Source organism: Rhodamnia argentea, chromosome 7 (genome assembly GCF_020921035.1).
Source record: "Rhodamnia argentea isolate NSW1041297 chromosome 7, ASM2092103v1, whole genome shotgun sequence".
In the NCBI taxonomy this organism is placed as follows: Eukaryota; Viridiplantae; Streptophyta; class Magnoliopsida; order Myrtales; family Myrtaceae; genus Rhodamnia; species Rhodamnia argentea.
The window spans coordinates 22,039,883-22,054,408 of record NC_063156.1 but is presented as its reverse complement, the minus strand read 5'-3'; the positions used below and the strand labels follow the sequence as shown (position 1 = coordinate 22,054,408).

General features: G+C 41.2%; 1 protein-coding gene across 1 annotated transcript; it reads left to right on the top strand.

Annotated features, from left to right (window-relative positions):
• The first annotated feature begins 3,524 nt into the window (after window positions 1-3,524).
• Window positions 3,525-7,827, top strand: LOC115734717 (hydroxyproline O-galactosyltransferase GALT6-like). Its single transcript, XM_030665614.2, has 7 exons — window positions 3,525-4,547; window positions 5,111-5,343; window positions 5,430-5,720; window positions 5,805-5,933; window positions 6,027-6,200; window positions 7,042-7,149; window positions 7,237-7,827. Exons 1-7 carry the CDS (start codon window positions 3,704-3,706, stop codon window positions 7,444-7,446), a joined length of 1,989 nt encoding a protein of 662 aa, XP_030521474.1. The 5' UTR covers window positions 3,525-3,703; the 3' UTR covers window positions 7,447-7,827.
• The last annotated feature ends 6,699 nt before the right edge of the window (window positions 7,828-14,526 follow it).

Genomic DNA, 14,526 nt, shown 5'->3' with positions numbered 1-14,526 from the left:
CGATTTATAATTCCGTTTTTAACTCAATTTTCCGAATTTTTTCCTGGATTTCATACTTTTCTACTCTGGATTCCCGTGCTCGGCTTGTCTACTCTCTGCTCTTTCGAATAGCTCATTTGAGATAATTGTCCGTTTTAGCATGTTTCGTACTAACAATCGTTATATTTGCGAAAAAATCACGCTTGCTTCTGGAGTTCCAAAGGTAAATAATATCGTTACATCAAAAGGCACTTACGCGAGTTAATTTTAGTATTCACATACACATCATAGATAGGGGTGTCAAAAAAGCCCGCGTCGGCCCAATCCGACCAAAAAATTCACCTAATTTTCGAGCCTTTTTCCTACCGGGCTTAGTACTCGGGCCGGCCCGAGCCAGGTTGCTCCAGCTTTTTTTAACACCCATGTTTTCTTTTTATATTCTTTCATTCGATGGGACACATGTAATTTGGGCTCGGGGCAGGCCGAGCTTGGTACCGTTAAGTTTCGGGCTAGCTCAAGCCGAGCCAAGACCCGGCCCGTTGACACCCCTAATCCCAAACGCGCTCTCCCCAATGTTCGGCGTATAATTCGATTCATTCTTATCTCTTTTCGCCATTTTAAAAGCTTATCAAGAATCACCCTTTGTCCAAATCCTAGATCCTGAAGATCACTCCTTGAGCATGATCTAAGATCATGATCTTAATGGTACCATTTCACTGCATCATATTTCAAGTGTGATATATTTAAATTAATTCGCTCGAAATATTGTCCGCTTTAACTTATCTCACACTAAAAGTAACAATATTGTGAAAAGAAAAAAAAATGGTACGTTTAACTTTGAAACTTCAAAACTAAACATTATCGTTACATCAAAAAATTGGAACCGTGATTTGAGACCGGATGACTTCGAAAGTTCATTAAAGGGACGAGCAACCGACAATGTGGAACACGTGTCTTCGTGGTGTCGCATGGGGAAGACACCTATCGATTGTGCATCGGCAAATGGAAAAACCCCTGAAATCTCGCACGATTGTGCTCCTCTCCTTCAGTGAATCTATGGACTTTCGACCCACGCATACTGAGAATTCTGTAAGATGCTCGTCTCTGTCTAGGGGACGATCTCACTTCCTTCCTGAATTCAACTAAAAAAGAGACGTCGGCCTAACTGCCCAACTTTATCTCCCTTCCTTTGTGACGTTAAACACGCAAATTGATTGAATGATTCAATGTTTTATTTGAGTGATGAGAGCGTGTACATTTAAACGGCAGATTTACCAGAATAATTTTAAATTTATGTTAATTCAATCTTAATTTTTTTTTTTTTTGCCAATTGAGTCGTAAATATTTTGCATTTGTGACGATTCAGTCCATCCAATCAATTATGACTGAAAATCGCCAACGTGACGCAATGGACACTGGCGTAGATAATATTTTTTTTGAATTATTTATTTATTTTCTTCGTCTTTCTTGTTTTTTCTTTCCTTCCTTTTTTCTTCCAATCGGTTGCCGGATCTAGGCAACCGATCTCGCCGGCGATGGACTGAATTGACACAAATGTAAAAGATTTATAACTCAATTGGCACAAAAGAAAAAGATTTTATGACTGAATTGACCTAATTATAATAAATTTATGACTCTTTTTCTTGTAATTTTTCCATATTTAAACCATATCTTTCTCTTTATGGAACAGCTCTGGGGGGTTTTCAATGCCATGCTGTAAACCGAAAATTTTATGTGCATGTCATGCATTAGTCGATTCCACAAGATAAGATAAAAAAAAATTCACAATATCGATTTTTTTTTTAAAAGAAGAAGAAGAAATAAAAAGAGCAATTGCAATGTGCCAAAAGACTGGCCACGTGGACTTGCTCTAGGGCATGCATGGCATGGGGAGGGGGAGGAACTAGTTTCGCGCGGCGACAACTGGAGTTTTAATGCAACTTAGGAGTTTGCTCCCGTTTCGAAACCGGCCTCGTCTCATCTCGTGTCCACCCACTCTGATGTAGTAACTCTAACTTTGACCAAGCGTTTCCAACAATTACCATTCTTTTTTTTTTCTTTTTTTTGTGTTTGCAATTCTTGAATTTTTACATGAGAATAATAACAGTGAATTGAATACGTAAGATGGATGAGAAGCTGCGCCCCGCGAAGGCAGAAAGCCGACGGGGATAATAATAGACCTATTTGTTAAAAGTGCCCTCGATTTTCAAATTTAAAGCACGAAAAACTTGTGGCGGGGTTTCTCAGTATACCACTTCGTTAAAAAAATTGGAATTTTGTACATGCAAGCTACGAGCAATTTATCTGGTTCTAGCAATTTTAGGATGACCATTGTTTTTTTTTTTTTTTTGTGGTAATCGAGATTTCCTACATGCAATAGACTATTCTTCAGGATGGTGAGCATATGAGCATCAATGCTGTCGGTTAAGTCCTCTAAGACGTGATCGGGGAGATTCGAACTTAGGACCTCATCGGTTTAACTATCTCGGGCTCGGGGATCTCACCAACTCGGCCAACGCCTCATTGGCTAGGATGACCATTGTTGTTTTCGAAAGGAAAGAAAAAAAGGGTGAAATTAGTTTAGTGTGCACTTTTGAATGAAGCCCTTCTTTCAATTAAACACGGCAAATTCATAATTGGAAATCTTGACCCGAGAAGAATTGAAAATGAAAAATTTAATCCTAATGCTTCATTCTTCAAGTGGGATGAGTTAGCCCCACATTCCACTACACTGTTCCTGTTTCCTGTTTCATTTCATCTTATGATCTATAAGACACATCGTACATGCGAAGAAACTTAATCCTGAAAGGTAAGGCGTTTTCCGGATTATTATCTATAGCATGTGTCATCACCAAATTTTTATTTAGAACCCAAACACAAAATAAAGAGAGCAAAGAAAAACTGACCGATTCTTTAAATAGGCCGTGGCCACATAAAGGAAGAGATAATGAAGTGACTGGGAAGTGGGACCCAACTTAATTTTTCTTCTTTACCAAAAACAACACCATAATTAAGACTGCAGTAATCACACCACCATACGTGATTCTCAAGTTAAGCGCATGGAATGAAGTAATGAATTTGTTTTTCACCTTTCCAGGTAGAAGAAAAAAAAAATTTACTTCGTAAGTAGAAAAATGAAATTACGTAATCGAACGTATTTCTACTTTATAAGCACTTCTGAAGAGAAGAGAGTTGTCACGTGCGCCTTTAAAATGCGGTAAATTATTCCGAACCGGGAGAAATTCTCGAATATTTAATGATATTCGCACCATTAACGTCCATTTTATTACGTGAATAATTATCTTTTTTTATTTTGTGTGTGTGTGTTCAGTTGAATTAAATTCAGCTCCGACCGTTTCAAAAGGGGTCCCATTATTATATTTGTAGTTATTAATACGCGGATTTGAAATTTTTTTAAAAAGGGAAAATATTCTCTGTTACCAGAAAGAAAAGCCCCACACGACCGACGGTATCACTCTCTCTCTCTCTCTTCCCCGTCTCTCCCTTTAATCCTCTCTCTCTCTCTCTCTCTCTCTCCTCCTCCTGTTTGCCTTGCGCGTTCAGGTTCCGCCTGCGTCGATGACCTAACTCTCTCTCTCTCTCTCTCTGAGTTTCGTCTATTTCAGAGTTTGAGAGTTAGGGTTTCTTCCTCGATCATCCCCCACCACCTTCTCTTTCGCTTTGGAAGGCCGGAGTCTGGTGTTAAAAATCCCTTCTTTGATCGATGAAGAAAGCCAAATCGGACAAACTAGACATGGTCTTGGCGCTGACGAGGCAAAGATCCCTCCAAGTCTTGATCTGCGTTGGCCTCCTGTACATAGTTTTAGTAACTGTAGAAATTCCCTTCGTCTTCATATCCGGGTTCAATTCGCTCTCCCAAGAGACCCTCTCTCGCCCCCAGGCCCAACTCCAAACCGGACGCGACTTGCAAGAGAAATACGCCCCGACTCGGCCTCACATCACCGTTTCTCAGGACTCCGACGAGTTGGCCCCGAGTCGGCTCGCCGAGCCCAGGAACATCGTCTCGGGCTTGAACTTCGAGAAGACGTGGAAGACCGGCGTCACCGGCGGGTTCTCGGAGCTCGACAAGTCGGCAAAGGTCGCTTGGGACGTGGGTCGCAAGTTTTGGGATGAATTGCAATCTGGGAAGGTGAATATCATCATCCAAAAGCCCCAGGATGGGTCGGAATCGTGCCCGCATTCGGTGTCTCTATCTGGGTCGGATTTCTTGAACCGGAAGAGGTTGATGGTGTTGCCGTGCGGGCTCACGCTGGGGTCGCACATAACGGTTGTCGGGAAACCTAGGTCGGCGCATGCGGAGAACGATCCGAAGATAGCTCTTTTGAAGGAAGGGGACGAGCCGGTGATGGTCTCGCAGTTTCACATGGAGTTGCAGGGGTTGAGGATTGTGGAGGGCGAGGACCCGCCCCGGATTTTGCATTTGAATCCCAGGTTGAAGGGTGATTGGAGCGGGAAGCCGGTGATCGAGCAGAACACTTGCTATAGGATGCAATGGGGGACGGCGCAGCGGTGCGAAGGGTGGAAATCTAAGGCTGATGAAGAGACTGGTGAGTTTTCTGATTTGGTTCCTCTTATATGGGTGATCATTGTGAAAAGAATGATTTGTTACCCGTGTTTCTATAATTGCTGATGAGACATAACAAGAATAAAGGTTATTCTGGAAAGAAATAGGGGCTTCAATATCAAGTGTTCTTATTACGAGAAAAAATATGAACTCCAATCGTTGATGAAGAGAATGGAGAGTTTTTTCTCTCAGTTTCTCATTTGTGTGGGTGATCACAGTAAAAGAGTGATTTTTACCCACGTTTGTGCTTAGCTTTCTTCAGTTGTTCACGATATTGAGGTATACATGAAACGGTAATCTGCGAAAATAGGGACTTCATGGATCTTGGTATGGGTGTCATTGTGGACTGTGCGAGTTCTGTTTAGTTTAGTTAGGGTGTAGTTTAGAGAACTTATTAATGGTAGAAAATATGTTTAACACCTGAATTTTTCCTGCGTGAGCTTCAGATTGTGCTGATTATGATTTCACAAAAAAAAAAGAATTGCCTGGGTTGCATTGGCACACTTCAAGAGATGTTTGATTGGTTTGTTGTGCGCTTCATTGCAGTTGACGGCCAGCTGAAGTGTGAGAAGTGGATCCGTGATGATGATGATCGCTCTGAGGAGTCCAAGACGTCATGGTGGTTGAACCGACTCATAGGACGGACAAAGAAGGTGTCGGTTGATTGGCCATATCCATTTGCTGAAGGCAAGCTCTTTGTTCTAACTCTTAGTGCTGGATTGGAGGGTTATCATCTTAGTGTCGATGGAAGGCACATCACATCCTTTCCTTATCGCACTGTGAGTAACGATATCCGTCATCACCACCTCATTGTGAAGGTTCCTTATCTTGCGCTGTTGGTTTATGTTTCCTATAATTTCAACAGGGTTTTGCTCTTGAAGATGCGACTGGCCTAACTTTAAATGGTGATATCGATGTGCATTCCCTATTCGCCGCTTCTCTACCAACTTTACATCCTAATTATGCTCCACAGAGACATCTTGAGATGTCAAGAAAATGGCAAGCCCCGGCTTTTCCCAAAACTCCTGTAGAAATGTTCGTCGGCATCCTTTCAGCAGGTAACCATTTCGCAGAGCGAATGGCTGTGAGGAAGTCCTGGATGCAGCATAAGCTTATCAAATCTTCAAATGTGGTAGCTCGCTTTTTTGTAGCATTGGTAAGAGGAGATGCCTAGAGTTGGTCATAATTGTTGTTTATTCCCGAGAGGTCATAGTAATGTTTTCACTTCATATATGGGCAGCATCCTCGGAAGGAAGTGAATGCGGAATTGAAGAAAGAGGCAGAGTTTTTCGGTGACATTGTTATTGTCCCTTACATGGATAATTATGACCTCGTTGTACTCAAAACAGTGGCCATCTGCGAATATGGGGTGAGCTGAGGATTTTTCTACAACAGAAAAATCAATATTCTTTTTCTCAGAGGTGACTTACTTGCGAGTCTTTCTTGAATTGGCTGTTTTCAGGTTCGCAAAATGTCGGCCAAGTACGTGATGAAATGTGATGACGATACATTTGTGAGGTTGGATGCAGTTATGGATGAAGTCAAGAAGGTACCGGAAGGAAAGAGCTTGTATATTGGGAACATCAACTACTACCATAAGCCCCTTCGATACGGCAAATGGGCAGTCACATTTGAGGTACGGAGTGCGCCATGGTTCGGTTATGTCGTCATTAGGCTGTTTGGGTTGATCTTCTTCCGATGCCTTTCTACAAACCTGATTGTCTCTCAAAAACTTGTGAAGAGGTCCTTTAAAAGTGAAAGCAGTTTGATTCTAGGATTTTATCTCCTTAAATATTCAAGGAAAGGCGGAATCTTCTCTCTTTGTTACTCTTCAATTCCCCTTCTCTTTTTCGACTCCAAAAATAAAAAATAATAATAATTTCCCCTTCTTTGGTTGTCTGGTGATTGGGTGGTTTGGCTTGAAAACTCTATGAGCTTTCGGTTGTATTGCTGCACAATATTGCATAGGTGTAAGATGTGGTTACTTTGCAACTCAACCCTTTTAAGCATCCAGATTGACTAGACCCCTTCCAATTTGTTGTTTCTACCTTCCACTATTTACTTTTTCCTACACCCAGATTAATGCCTTAGTTTCCTGCAAAGCACTGTGCCCTTATCATCCCACCTTTTTGTAACCTTTCTTGCTTACTAGAATTTTTTTATATATATCCAGCCCTCTGTATCGTGTGGTCGTTGTAGAGGCATCATTGAAAAGCACATGACAAGTTACATCTAAGCAATTAATGATGCTGTTGAGGAGTATATCTAATTTTTAGAAGAGATCAATACCTTGAGAAAGAACCAAAAGAAAGAGAGAATAACCTCTCTGGATCTTTAACAAGTTTTATCTTTTTCCTTTTGCTGTTTTTCTTGTTCCATACTTGCCTGATTGGATGGAAGTGATTTTCCAGATCGATGAGACATACTTCCATTTTCCATGCCTCAGTGTTCTTACACCTCTTTACATTTCATTCCAGGAATGGCCTGAGGAAGAGTATCCGCCCTATGCAAACGGACCAGGCTACGTTTTGTCCTCCGACATTGCGCACTTCATTGTGTCCGAGTTTGAGAGGCTTAGATTAAGGGTATACATACGAATAGACAATTATGATTTAGTTGTTATGTTTGCATTTATTCGATTGACTTATGGTGGCTGAATGATCCTCATGCAGCTTTTCAAGATGGAGGACGTGAGCGTGGGGATGTGGGTGGAGCAGTTCAACAGCTCGAGACCCGTCGAGTACGTGCACAGCTACAAGTTCTGCCAATTCGGGTGCATAAAGGATTACTACACTGCGCACTATCAGTCTCCGAGGCAGATGATCTGCATGTGGGACAAGTTGCAAGAACTAGGCTGGCCTTTGTGCTGTAATATGAGATGACAGGCTCCGTCGCGGAGGAGGAGAAACCATAGAAGAGAGGCAGACAAGTTTTGCAGGCATAGCCATGACGCATTGTATATACTCCGGACCATGGTACAGTGAGAGTCGGGTGTATCTAGGTTCTAGGATGCTCGAGGATTAATCTTTAAATTCATTCATTATTTCACCCATCCAGTTTCCTCTTCAGCCTATCTACATAGGTTCTGCGATTTGGGAGCATTTTTTTGTCCCACGGTGCATTGGTCGGGTTAGAGCCGGCGCATGATCAAGGGGATCGGTTGGTGCATTTGTCGTGCCGACCGCTCCTCTAGTTTCTTCGTTAGGACGGGAATTTGCTTTAGTCGCTGGAAATGTTACATGGTATCGGATCCTTGGTGAAAAGATTATCCCCTTTCCTTTTGCTTTTATCTTCTTCCTGTTTAGGAGTGTTCTGGAGATCCCTTCATGCGTCAATTTTCAATTGACTGCGTCGTCGAGCGCTCGAGCAAGAACCGCCCTTGTCGAGGAGTCGTTGAAAAGTCGCGAAACGCGGGGGTGTTGGGATTTAGATGGTCGTTAGACGTACAATTCAAAAAAACTGGTGGGTGGGAGTGGGGATGGGATGAGCAATTATAGTTCTTGTTCAGCGCCTTCCAACCAGACCACCGATCACCGACACGCATCCTCTTCGGAGCAGCTTCTGTTCGGGCCTCGATTCTCATACGATGTCTGCAAAATATTTGAGTCGTTGACTTTTGTTATCGGAGGACTGAATACCCTGTTTTGACTTAGCCCCCTATGTGTGATGGCCGTATGGTTTATTTCTTGGTAATGAACTGGCGATTCTTCGGCCGCCGTAACATAATAATAATAATAAGGATGACAATAATAATAATAATAAGTTTACTCAAAGTCTTAAAATTTATCACTACGGTACAATTAAATCTTAACCATTTCAAAAAGTGCAATCCAGTTTTAAAACTTATTATGAAAGTTAATCGAGTCCTGAAATTTTCAAAAGATGCGATCAAATCTTTAAAATTGTCATGAAAATGCAATCGAGTCCCGAAACTTTCATAAAGTGTAATAAACGAAAGGATTTGATTTCACCATTTTCGCAACAATTTTTAGTACTTCTAGTTCTATCGCACTTATCCCAGCAGCAGCAGCAGTCGCAGCAGGCTAGTAGGTAAGTAGCAAATTCTGTCGGGGTTGCGTCCATGTTACTTTCTTTCCTTTTCTGGACTGGTGGATTCCATCTGTCTTGGCAAAACCCATGAAAATAGTTTAGCATTGTAACAGTATGGAGAAAATGACAAAAATGTGCTTGTCGAGGGGCCAGAGTGTCTCAAAGTGCATTTTCTGAAAGCTCCCAAACATGATTGCCGGATCTCAAAGTACCCCATGAGTTTTAAGAAATCCGTGTCAATAGCCCTTCGAGTGAGATAATTACTTAAAAAAATTCTAAATTTATTACAACTATACCAATTCAATTTTAAATCTTTTTTTTAGTATCAATTGAATATTAAACCTTTTAAGCTTTTGTACCAATTCCAATCCATCCGACAAATTTTGGCTATAAAATGCCGTTGTGAATAATTTTTTATTTTTCCATTTTTTATTTTATTTCTCTTCTTCTATTTTCCCATCCCTTTTGCCGGACCTCGGCGACCTGCCAAAGGCGAGGGGCGACGAGTTTGACCAAGCCATCGCCGGGCAAGGTTGAGCCTAGTACTCACTCGGCCCCTACCGGCGAGGTCGACCTCGCCAAAAACCGCGTCGTTTGAACTCACTGGCCCTTGCTTTGGCCGATCTTTGAGGTTCGATGACCGGTAGAGGAAGAAGTTAAGGGAAAAAAAGAAACACAAGAAAATAAGGACAGAGACGAAAGAATAAATAAACAAATAGCCAATTCAAAAAAAAAAAATATTACTAAAATTGTCCATGTAAGCATTTTCCATCGAAAAATGGCTTGATAGACCGAATTGGCACAAAAGAAAAAGGTTTATGATTCAATTAACAAAACAAAGATATTTATAACCGAATTGACACAACCGCAATAATTAATAATTGCCCTTTCACTCTACTTTGCACGTACTAGTGACGTGCATGTTTCTCAGGATTACTAGGAGCATCTTTGAGGGGGAGCTGGGCACTAGTGAGGGTTTAGTGTCCCTCGCCAAGCTCATGCGAACCAAGTTGTTGCCATCGTAACCTTTCTAACATTGAATCCGAACTTTCTGCTCTATTTTGGAGATAACTAGTAAAAATAGAGATCCCTATTCTTTCACTATGAGGTGGACTTAACCTATTTAAGAGATCTTTACTCTTTCACTATCTGGTGGACTTAACTCTTTTAAGAGACCCAACAATTAACATGATTTTTATATAAAAAAAATTAAGTTTCTAAATTTCTTTATGAATTTTTATTTTTATTTTTTTTCGACGAAGTCCAGCGAGGATCGTTGGGCACAAGCAAGGGACAATCGACCCTTGAAGCTCTCGCTGGTCGCGGACGAGCGTTGTGGCCCTCACCAAGTCTGAGCAAGGGTCGCGACCCTCACCCTCAATCGGAGAGGGCTTCGCAATTCTCACCGAGCTTCGAAAAAAGAAAAAAATAAAAAAGGAAAAGGAAAGAATGAGATTGGACAAAAATAAAGTTGTCCACTAGATTTGTATTGCGTCCATTTTTGGTTCAGCATTTGGCCAAAAGACTTTGAGAAAATGCAAATACCTTTGGACTAAAGGCCTTTTTCAAAATGCAAGTAGTATTTGGTAAAGTGTATTTTAAAAACACATTTGGAAAGCAACTTTGACATAAATGTTGTTTGGTGAAAAATGAACTTTCTAAAGTATTTTTACTTTTTGAAAAAAAAAAAAAAACGGCGATTGGTGGCGGCGGCAGCTAGCGGCAGGGGGCTCTGACCGGCTAGCTAGCGACAGGGCCTGGGGGGTGGTAGTGGGCGGGCAAAGGCGGAGGAAGGCGAGCAAGAGCGGCTACCGACGAGCCGGTGGCGACAAGGGAAGATGACAAAGTTAAAAAAAAAAAAAATTAGTTACATTTCATAAAAGTCTTTTAACCAAAAGTACCTCTAAAGGTAATTTGGATTAAAGGACTTTGGATAGCATTTAAGATACAATTGCATCTTCCCAAAGTGAGTTAAAAAAAATAGCCAAACATCATTTGCATTTGGCAAAGGGACTTTAGAGCCACAATGCTCATTTCCAATGTAGAATCAAACAGGGCATGCATTGAATTGTTCTAATAATATTTTAACAAATCATATAAAACGATTTTTCTTAAATTGAGATAAATATGAAAGTATATTAGCAATATGAGTCAGGTCAGATATGTGTTGGGTATGCATCGGATCGGGTGTCGGTCAAAAAAATTGCATTAGGAATAAATAGGTTAATGAGTCAATTTGAGTTGGATCATTTTTTACTCGATCAAAACTTGGCCTGACCCACTAGTACATAGGGCTACTTGTGGCCCATTTGAAAGTGGACTCCCTGTTGATTGTGTAATGTTGGGGTGGGTTCTGTTCCTGCCAACTTCCCATCACATCATCGTGAATTATCCAAGAACAAGAAACTTAAGCCTAACTTTCCCATTGAGCGAAGTCCGTCCCGAATTCGTCCTTCGTTGTGCTGTGCTCCAACTCCTTCCCACCACTCACGCACCGCCACGAGCCCGATTGCCATTAGTTCTACTGTGCACAATCATTTATGTGCCTCACACATGAGGGTGAGCAAGATAGACATCTCAGATCGGGAATTGCCTGGACCGATAGGTTTGGTCCGATTCTTAAGGTCATCAGTCCGTTTCCCAGCTCCTTAAAGTGGAATCGGTGTCCTGGTGGTCCGTTTCTTGATTCTAGAAGGGAATCGGATTGATGGAACCAAATATTTTTTATGTTTTAAACACATAACTTAATTATGAAGTTCTAAAAAAAAAAAAATCTAATATTCCAAAAGATGATTTCATATGACAAAGATGATGACTTTTTAGTTGGGGTGTTTGTGGGAGCCTATTTTAGTGCTTTATGGGGGCAATTGGTGTGTAGATGACCTTCAATTTTGGTGTATGTGGTGTCCTCGGACGCCCGAATTGCCCTGTCAAATTGGGTTTCTTATTTTTGTTTCCTTTTACTTTTTATTTTAATTTTAAAGGTTCCATTGGGCTGTCCCGAGAACCGGACCGGACCGGTGGTTCGGTTGGTCAACGGTTTTAGGGACATTCGATCCGGTCCACGATTTCTAAAATTGAGAACCGGTACCACCGGTCCAATCTACGGTTCTTGAGGGAACCGAACCAACCCAAACCATGCTCGCTCCTACTCACACCCGATTCATCGCGATACTATCCGGAAAATGTTTATTAGAATATATCTTTCATCGAATTAATAAAACCGGATGATGATAGGATGATTATCATAATTAGGGTAGAACATAAAATGAAATATTACGAGTAATGAAAATCCGATTAGCATTGGATGATATCACGTTAATGCACCACAAGACATCGAAGTGTTGCCTTTTCGAAACTTTGATTACGATCTTGTTCTTGCACGATCTCCATCCAATTAGCGTAGAAAGTATTGTACGAGGGACTTATACGAGAACATACCGTGGATAACCAAAATTCATATTTCCAACATCATGAGTTGATCGTACAATACATTCTAAATAATGCGAACAAGAGGTCCATTTTGGCTCATAATTGATTATGTAACGACATCTTATAACACTTCTTTCTACGATAATCCGATCTTATTTTGCCTTTATTTAACTAGCGATGAGAATCTACGGGTATACTCTCGTAATGCAACTTCGAAGAAATTGCCTTCCGCGAACGCTTGTGCCGCCGGACCCAAACTTCCCCCGGCAAAAATTTGCTTCTTTTCCCCTTTTCCTGCGGCCGGTGTTCCGTGGTGATAATGGACGTAAAAACACGTGGCAGATAAAGACAAAAACAATTTTGCAGAATCTTGGCTCGAGGCGTGTAACGGATTAAAAACAACTTCGACGGCCATCGTGTCGGTAGCCCCCCCCAAAGTTCGTCGCGTGGCGAAAAGATTGCACGTGCTAGTCCCCGTGCACGTTTTCGAGGATTGCTGGGTGGGGGCATCTCTGAAAGGGAGTTGGGCCTCCAGCGAGGGTTTACCGTCCGTCGCCAAGCTCAGGCGGACCAAGCTGTTGCTGTCGCAAATCTTTCGAAGATTAGATTGGAGCCGTTCACTCCGTTTCGGAGATAATTAGTGACGACCACGAATCTTCTTCCCTAAATTAAGTCTAACCTTCGCATTAAGCATTCTCGTCGTTTTTTCTTTTTTAAGGTATTAAAGCATTTTAGAGACATTAAAAGTATATTTCACAATATCTATTTTGCCACTTTTAACTAAGGTTGTGTCTAGACGTGGCCGGTTTGTCCGAACCGCCGATTTCGATTTAGGAACCGGTGGTTCCGATTCCTACAAAAGGTGAAATCGCCGGTTTCAGGCAAGTTCCGGTTCCTGTTCGGAACCGTCGGTTCTCGAACCCAACGGTTTTTCCCCCCTGGCCCCCCTTTTATTTAAAAAAAAAAAACTGATCGGAATCGGCGATTCTAGACCAGTTTCTAGTCAGAATCGTGAGTCCGATCAATTGACCGATTTCGGATCTCCGATTTCATTTAGTCATGTCTTGTGTCTGTTTTTGCTTTTGTTTTTTGGGGGGTTAAAAGTTGGGGAGTGGAGGGGTTGCAAAGAGAGGGGGGTTGCAGGGGGAGAATCGGGTGAGGAGACTTGAGGACAATCGATGCCACGCGAGCGACGTGACTTCTGAATTGTCCGGAGTTTGTCGTCTTTTGTCAGATTGAAAGTGACCAATGTCCGACCCGAACTCTGTCCTCGACTCCCTTCCGGCCATTCACGCTCCGCCACGTGCTCGATCACCATTAGTTCCCCTGTGCATAATCATTACAGTGCCTCACACCCGATTCGAGGCGATACCATCCGAGGCTGTTCATTATTACCAATACCGTAATGTTCAACGTATCTTTGACCGACTTTTTGGGAAAAAAATATCAAATAATGACGTAACCTCGATTTCTTGAATAAAAATTTGAAATAGGCATTATTTCAAATAAAAATTTAAAATATCCTTAATTTTCAAATAAAATTTTAAATTAGATTTTACTTTAAATAAATACTTGACACCAGTTGGCTAAACGTTTTAACGGATCAAGAGCATTTTTATCCAAAAACAATTTTAATTCTGAATTATTTTCTCTTTTTATTTTATTTTTTTATTTATTTTTTCTTTTTTATGTTACCAACTAGGGCCAGGCGACCCTCGTCCAAATTTAGAGAGGCCAACCCCCACCTGTGGTTTTCGAGGACGGCCCTCGCCAAATTGGGGGATGGTGACCGTTGTCGGTCATGGGATAAAGCGAGGCGACCATTTGCCCATGCGAGGTCGGCCTCGCCCAAGGTTGGGCTGTGGCCGGTGAGGGTGCTCCTCACTAGATCGAGTGAGGACGATTGTGACATCCCGAAATTTTTCACATTAGAAATAATTAGAAAATAAAAGAATTTTTCTTGACTCGTTCTTTAAAAAACTTCCGGAGGAAGCTATCTCGTAGCTTCTCGAGAAAGTCATCTAGTAAATTATCTAGGAAGCTATTTTGAAGCTTCTCAAGGAAACTATTATTTGACTTATTTAAGAAGTTTTCCCGAAAATTTCATATTAAAAAATATGACCCAAGAATATTTCTTGAATTAATATATAAGTTAATGTCAAGTCAATTAAGAACATATAAGTCAAATGCAAGCCAATTTGCTAACGGATAAGATCAATATCATTTTCAAGTAATTAATGTTAAGATAAGATCACCGTGGCTTTCAAGTTATTAACAAGGATATGATTAATGTCACTTTGAAGTAATTATTGATAAGATGAAATCAATGTCGTTTTCAGAGCTTGGAAATGAGGTTTATTAATGAGTTGACTTAGAAAGTCTTTATAATAGTTTCCATTGACTTAAAAGCCTTCTTTAATAAAATGAACGAAAATATTAAAAACAAATAACAAGAAATACAGAACGAGCAAGATGACGGA

Excerpts from the sequence above, each read along its gene's own strand:
- LOC115734717 (XM_030665614.2), top strand. The coding sequence starts at position 3,704 with ATGAAGAAAGCCAAATCGGACAAACTAGACATGGTCTTGGCGCTGACG. Across the intron at positions 5,344-5,429 it reads CATCCTTTCCTTATCGCACT|GGTTTTGCTCTTGAAGATGC; the intron begins GTGAGTAACGAT and ends TAATTTCAACAG. Across the intron at positions 7,150-7,236 it reads TTGAGAGGCTTAGATTAAGG|CTTTTCAAGATGGAGGACGT; the intron begins GTATACATACGA and ends ATCCTCATGCAG.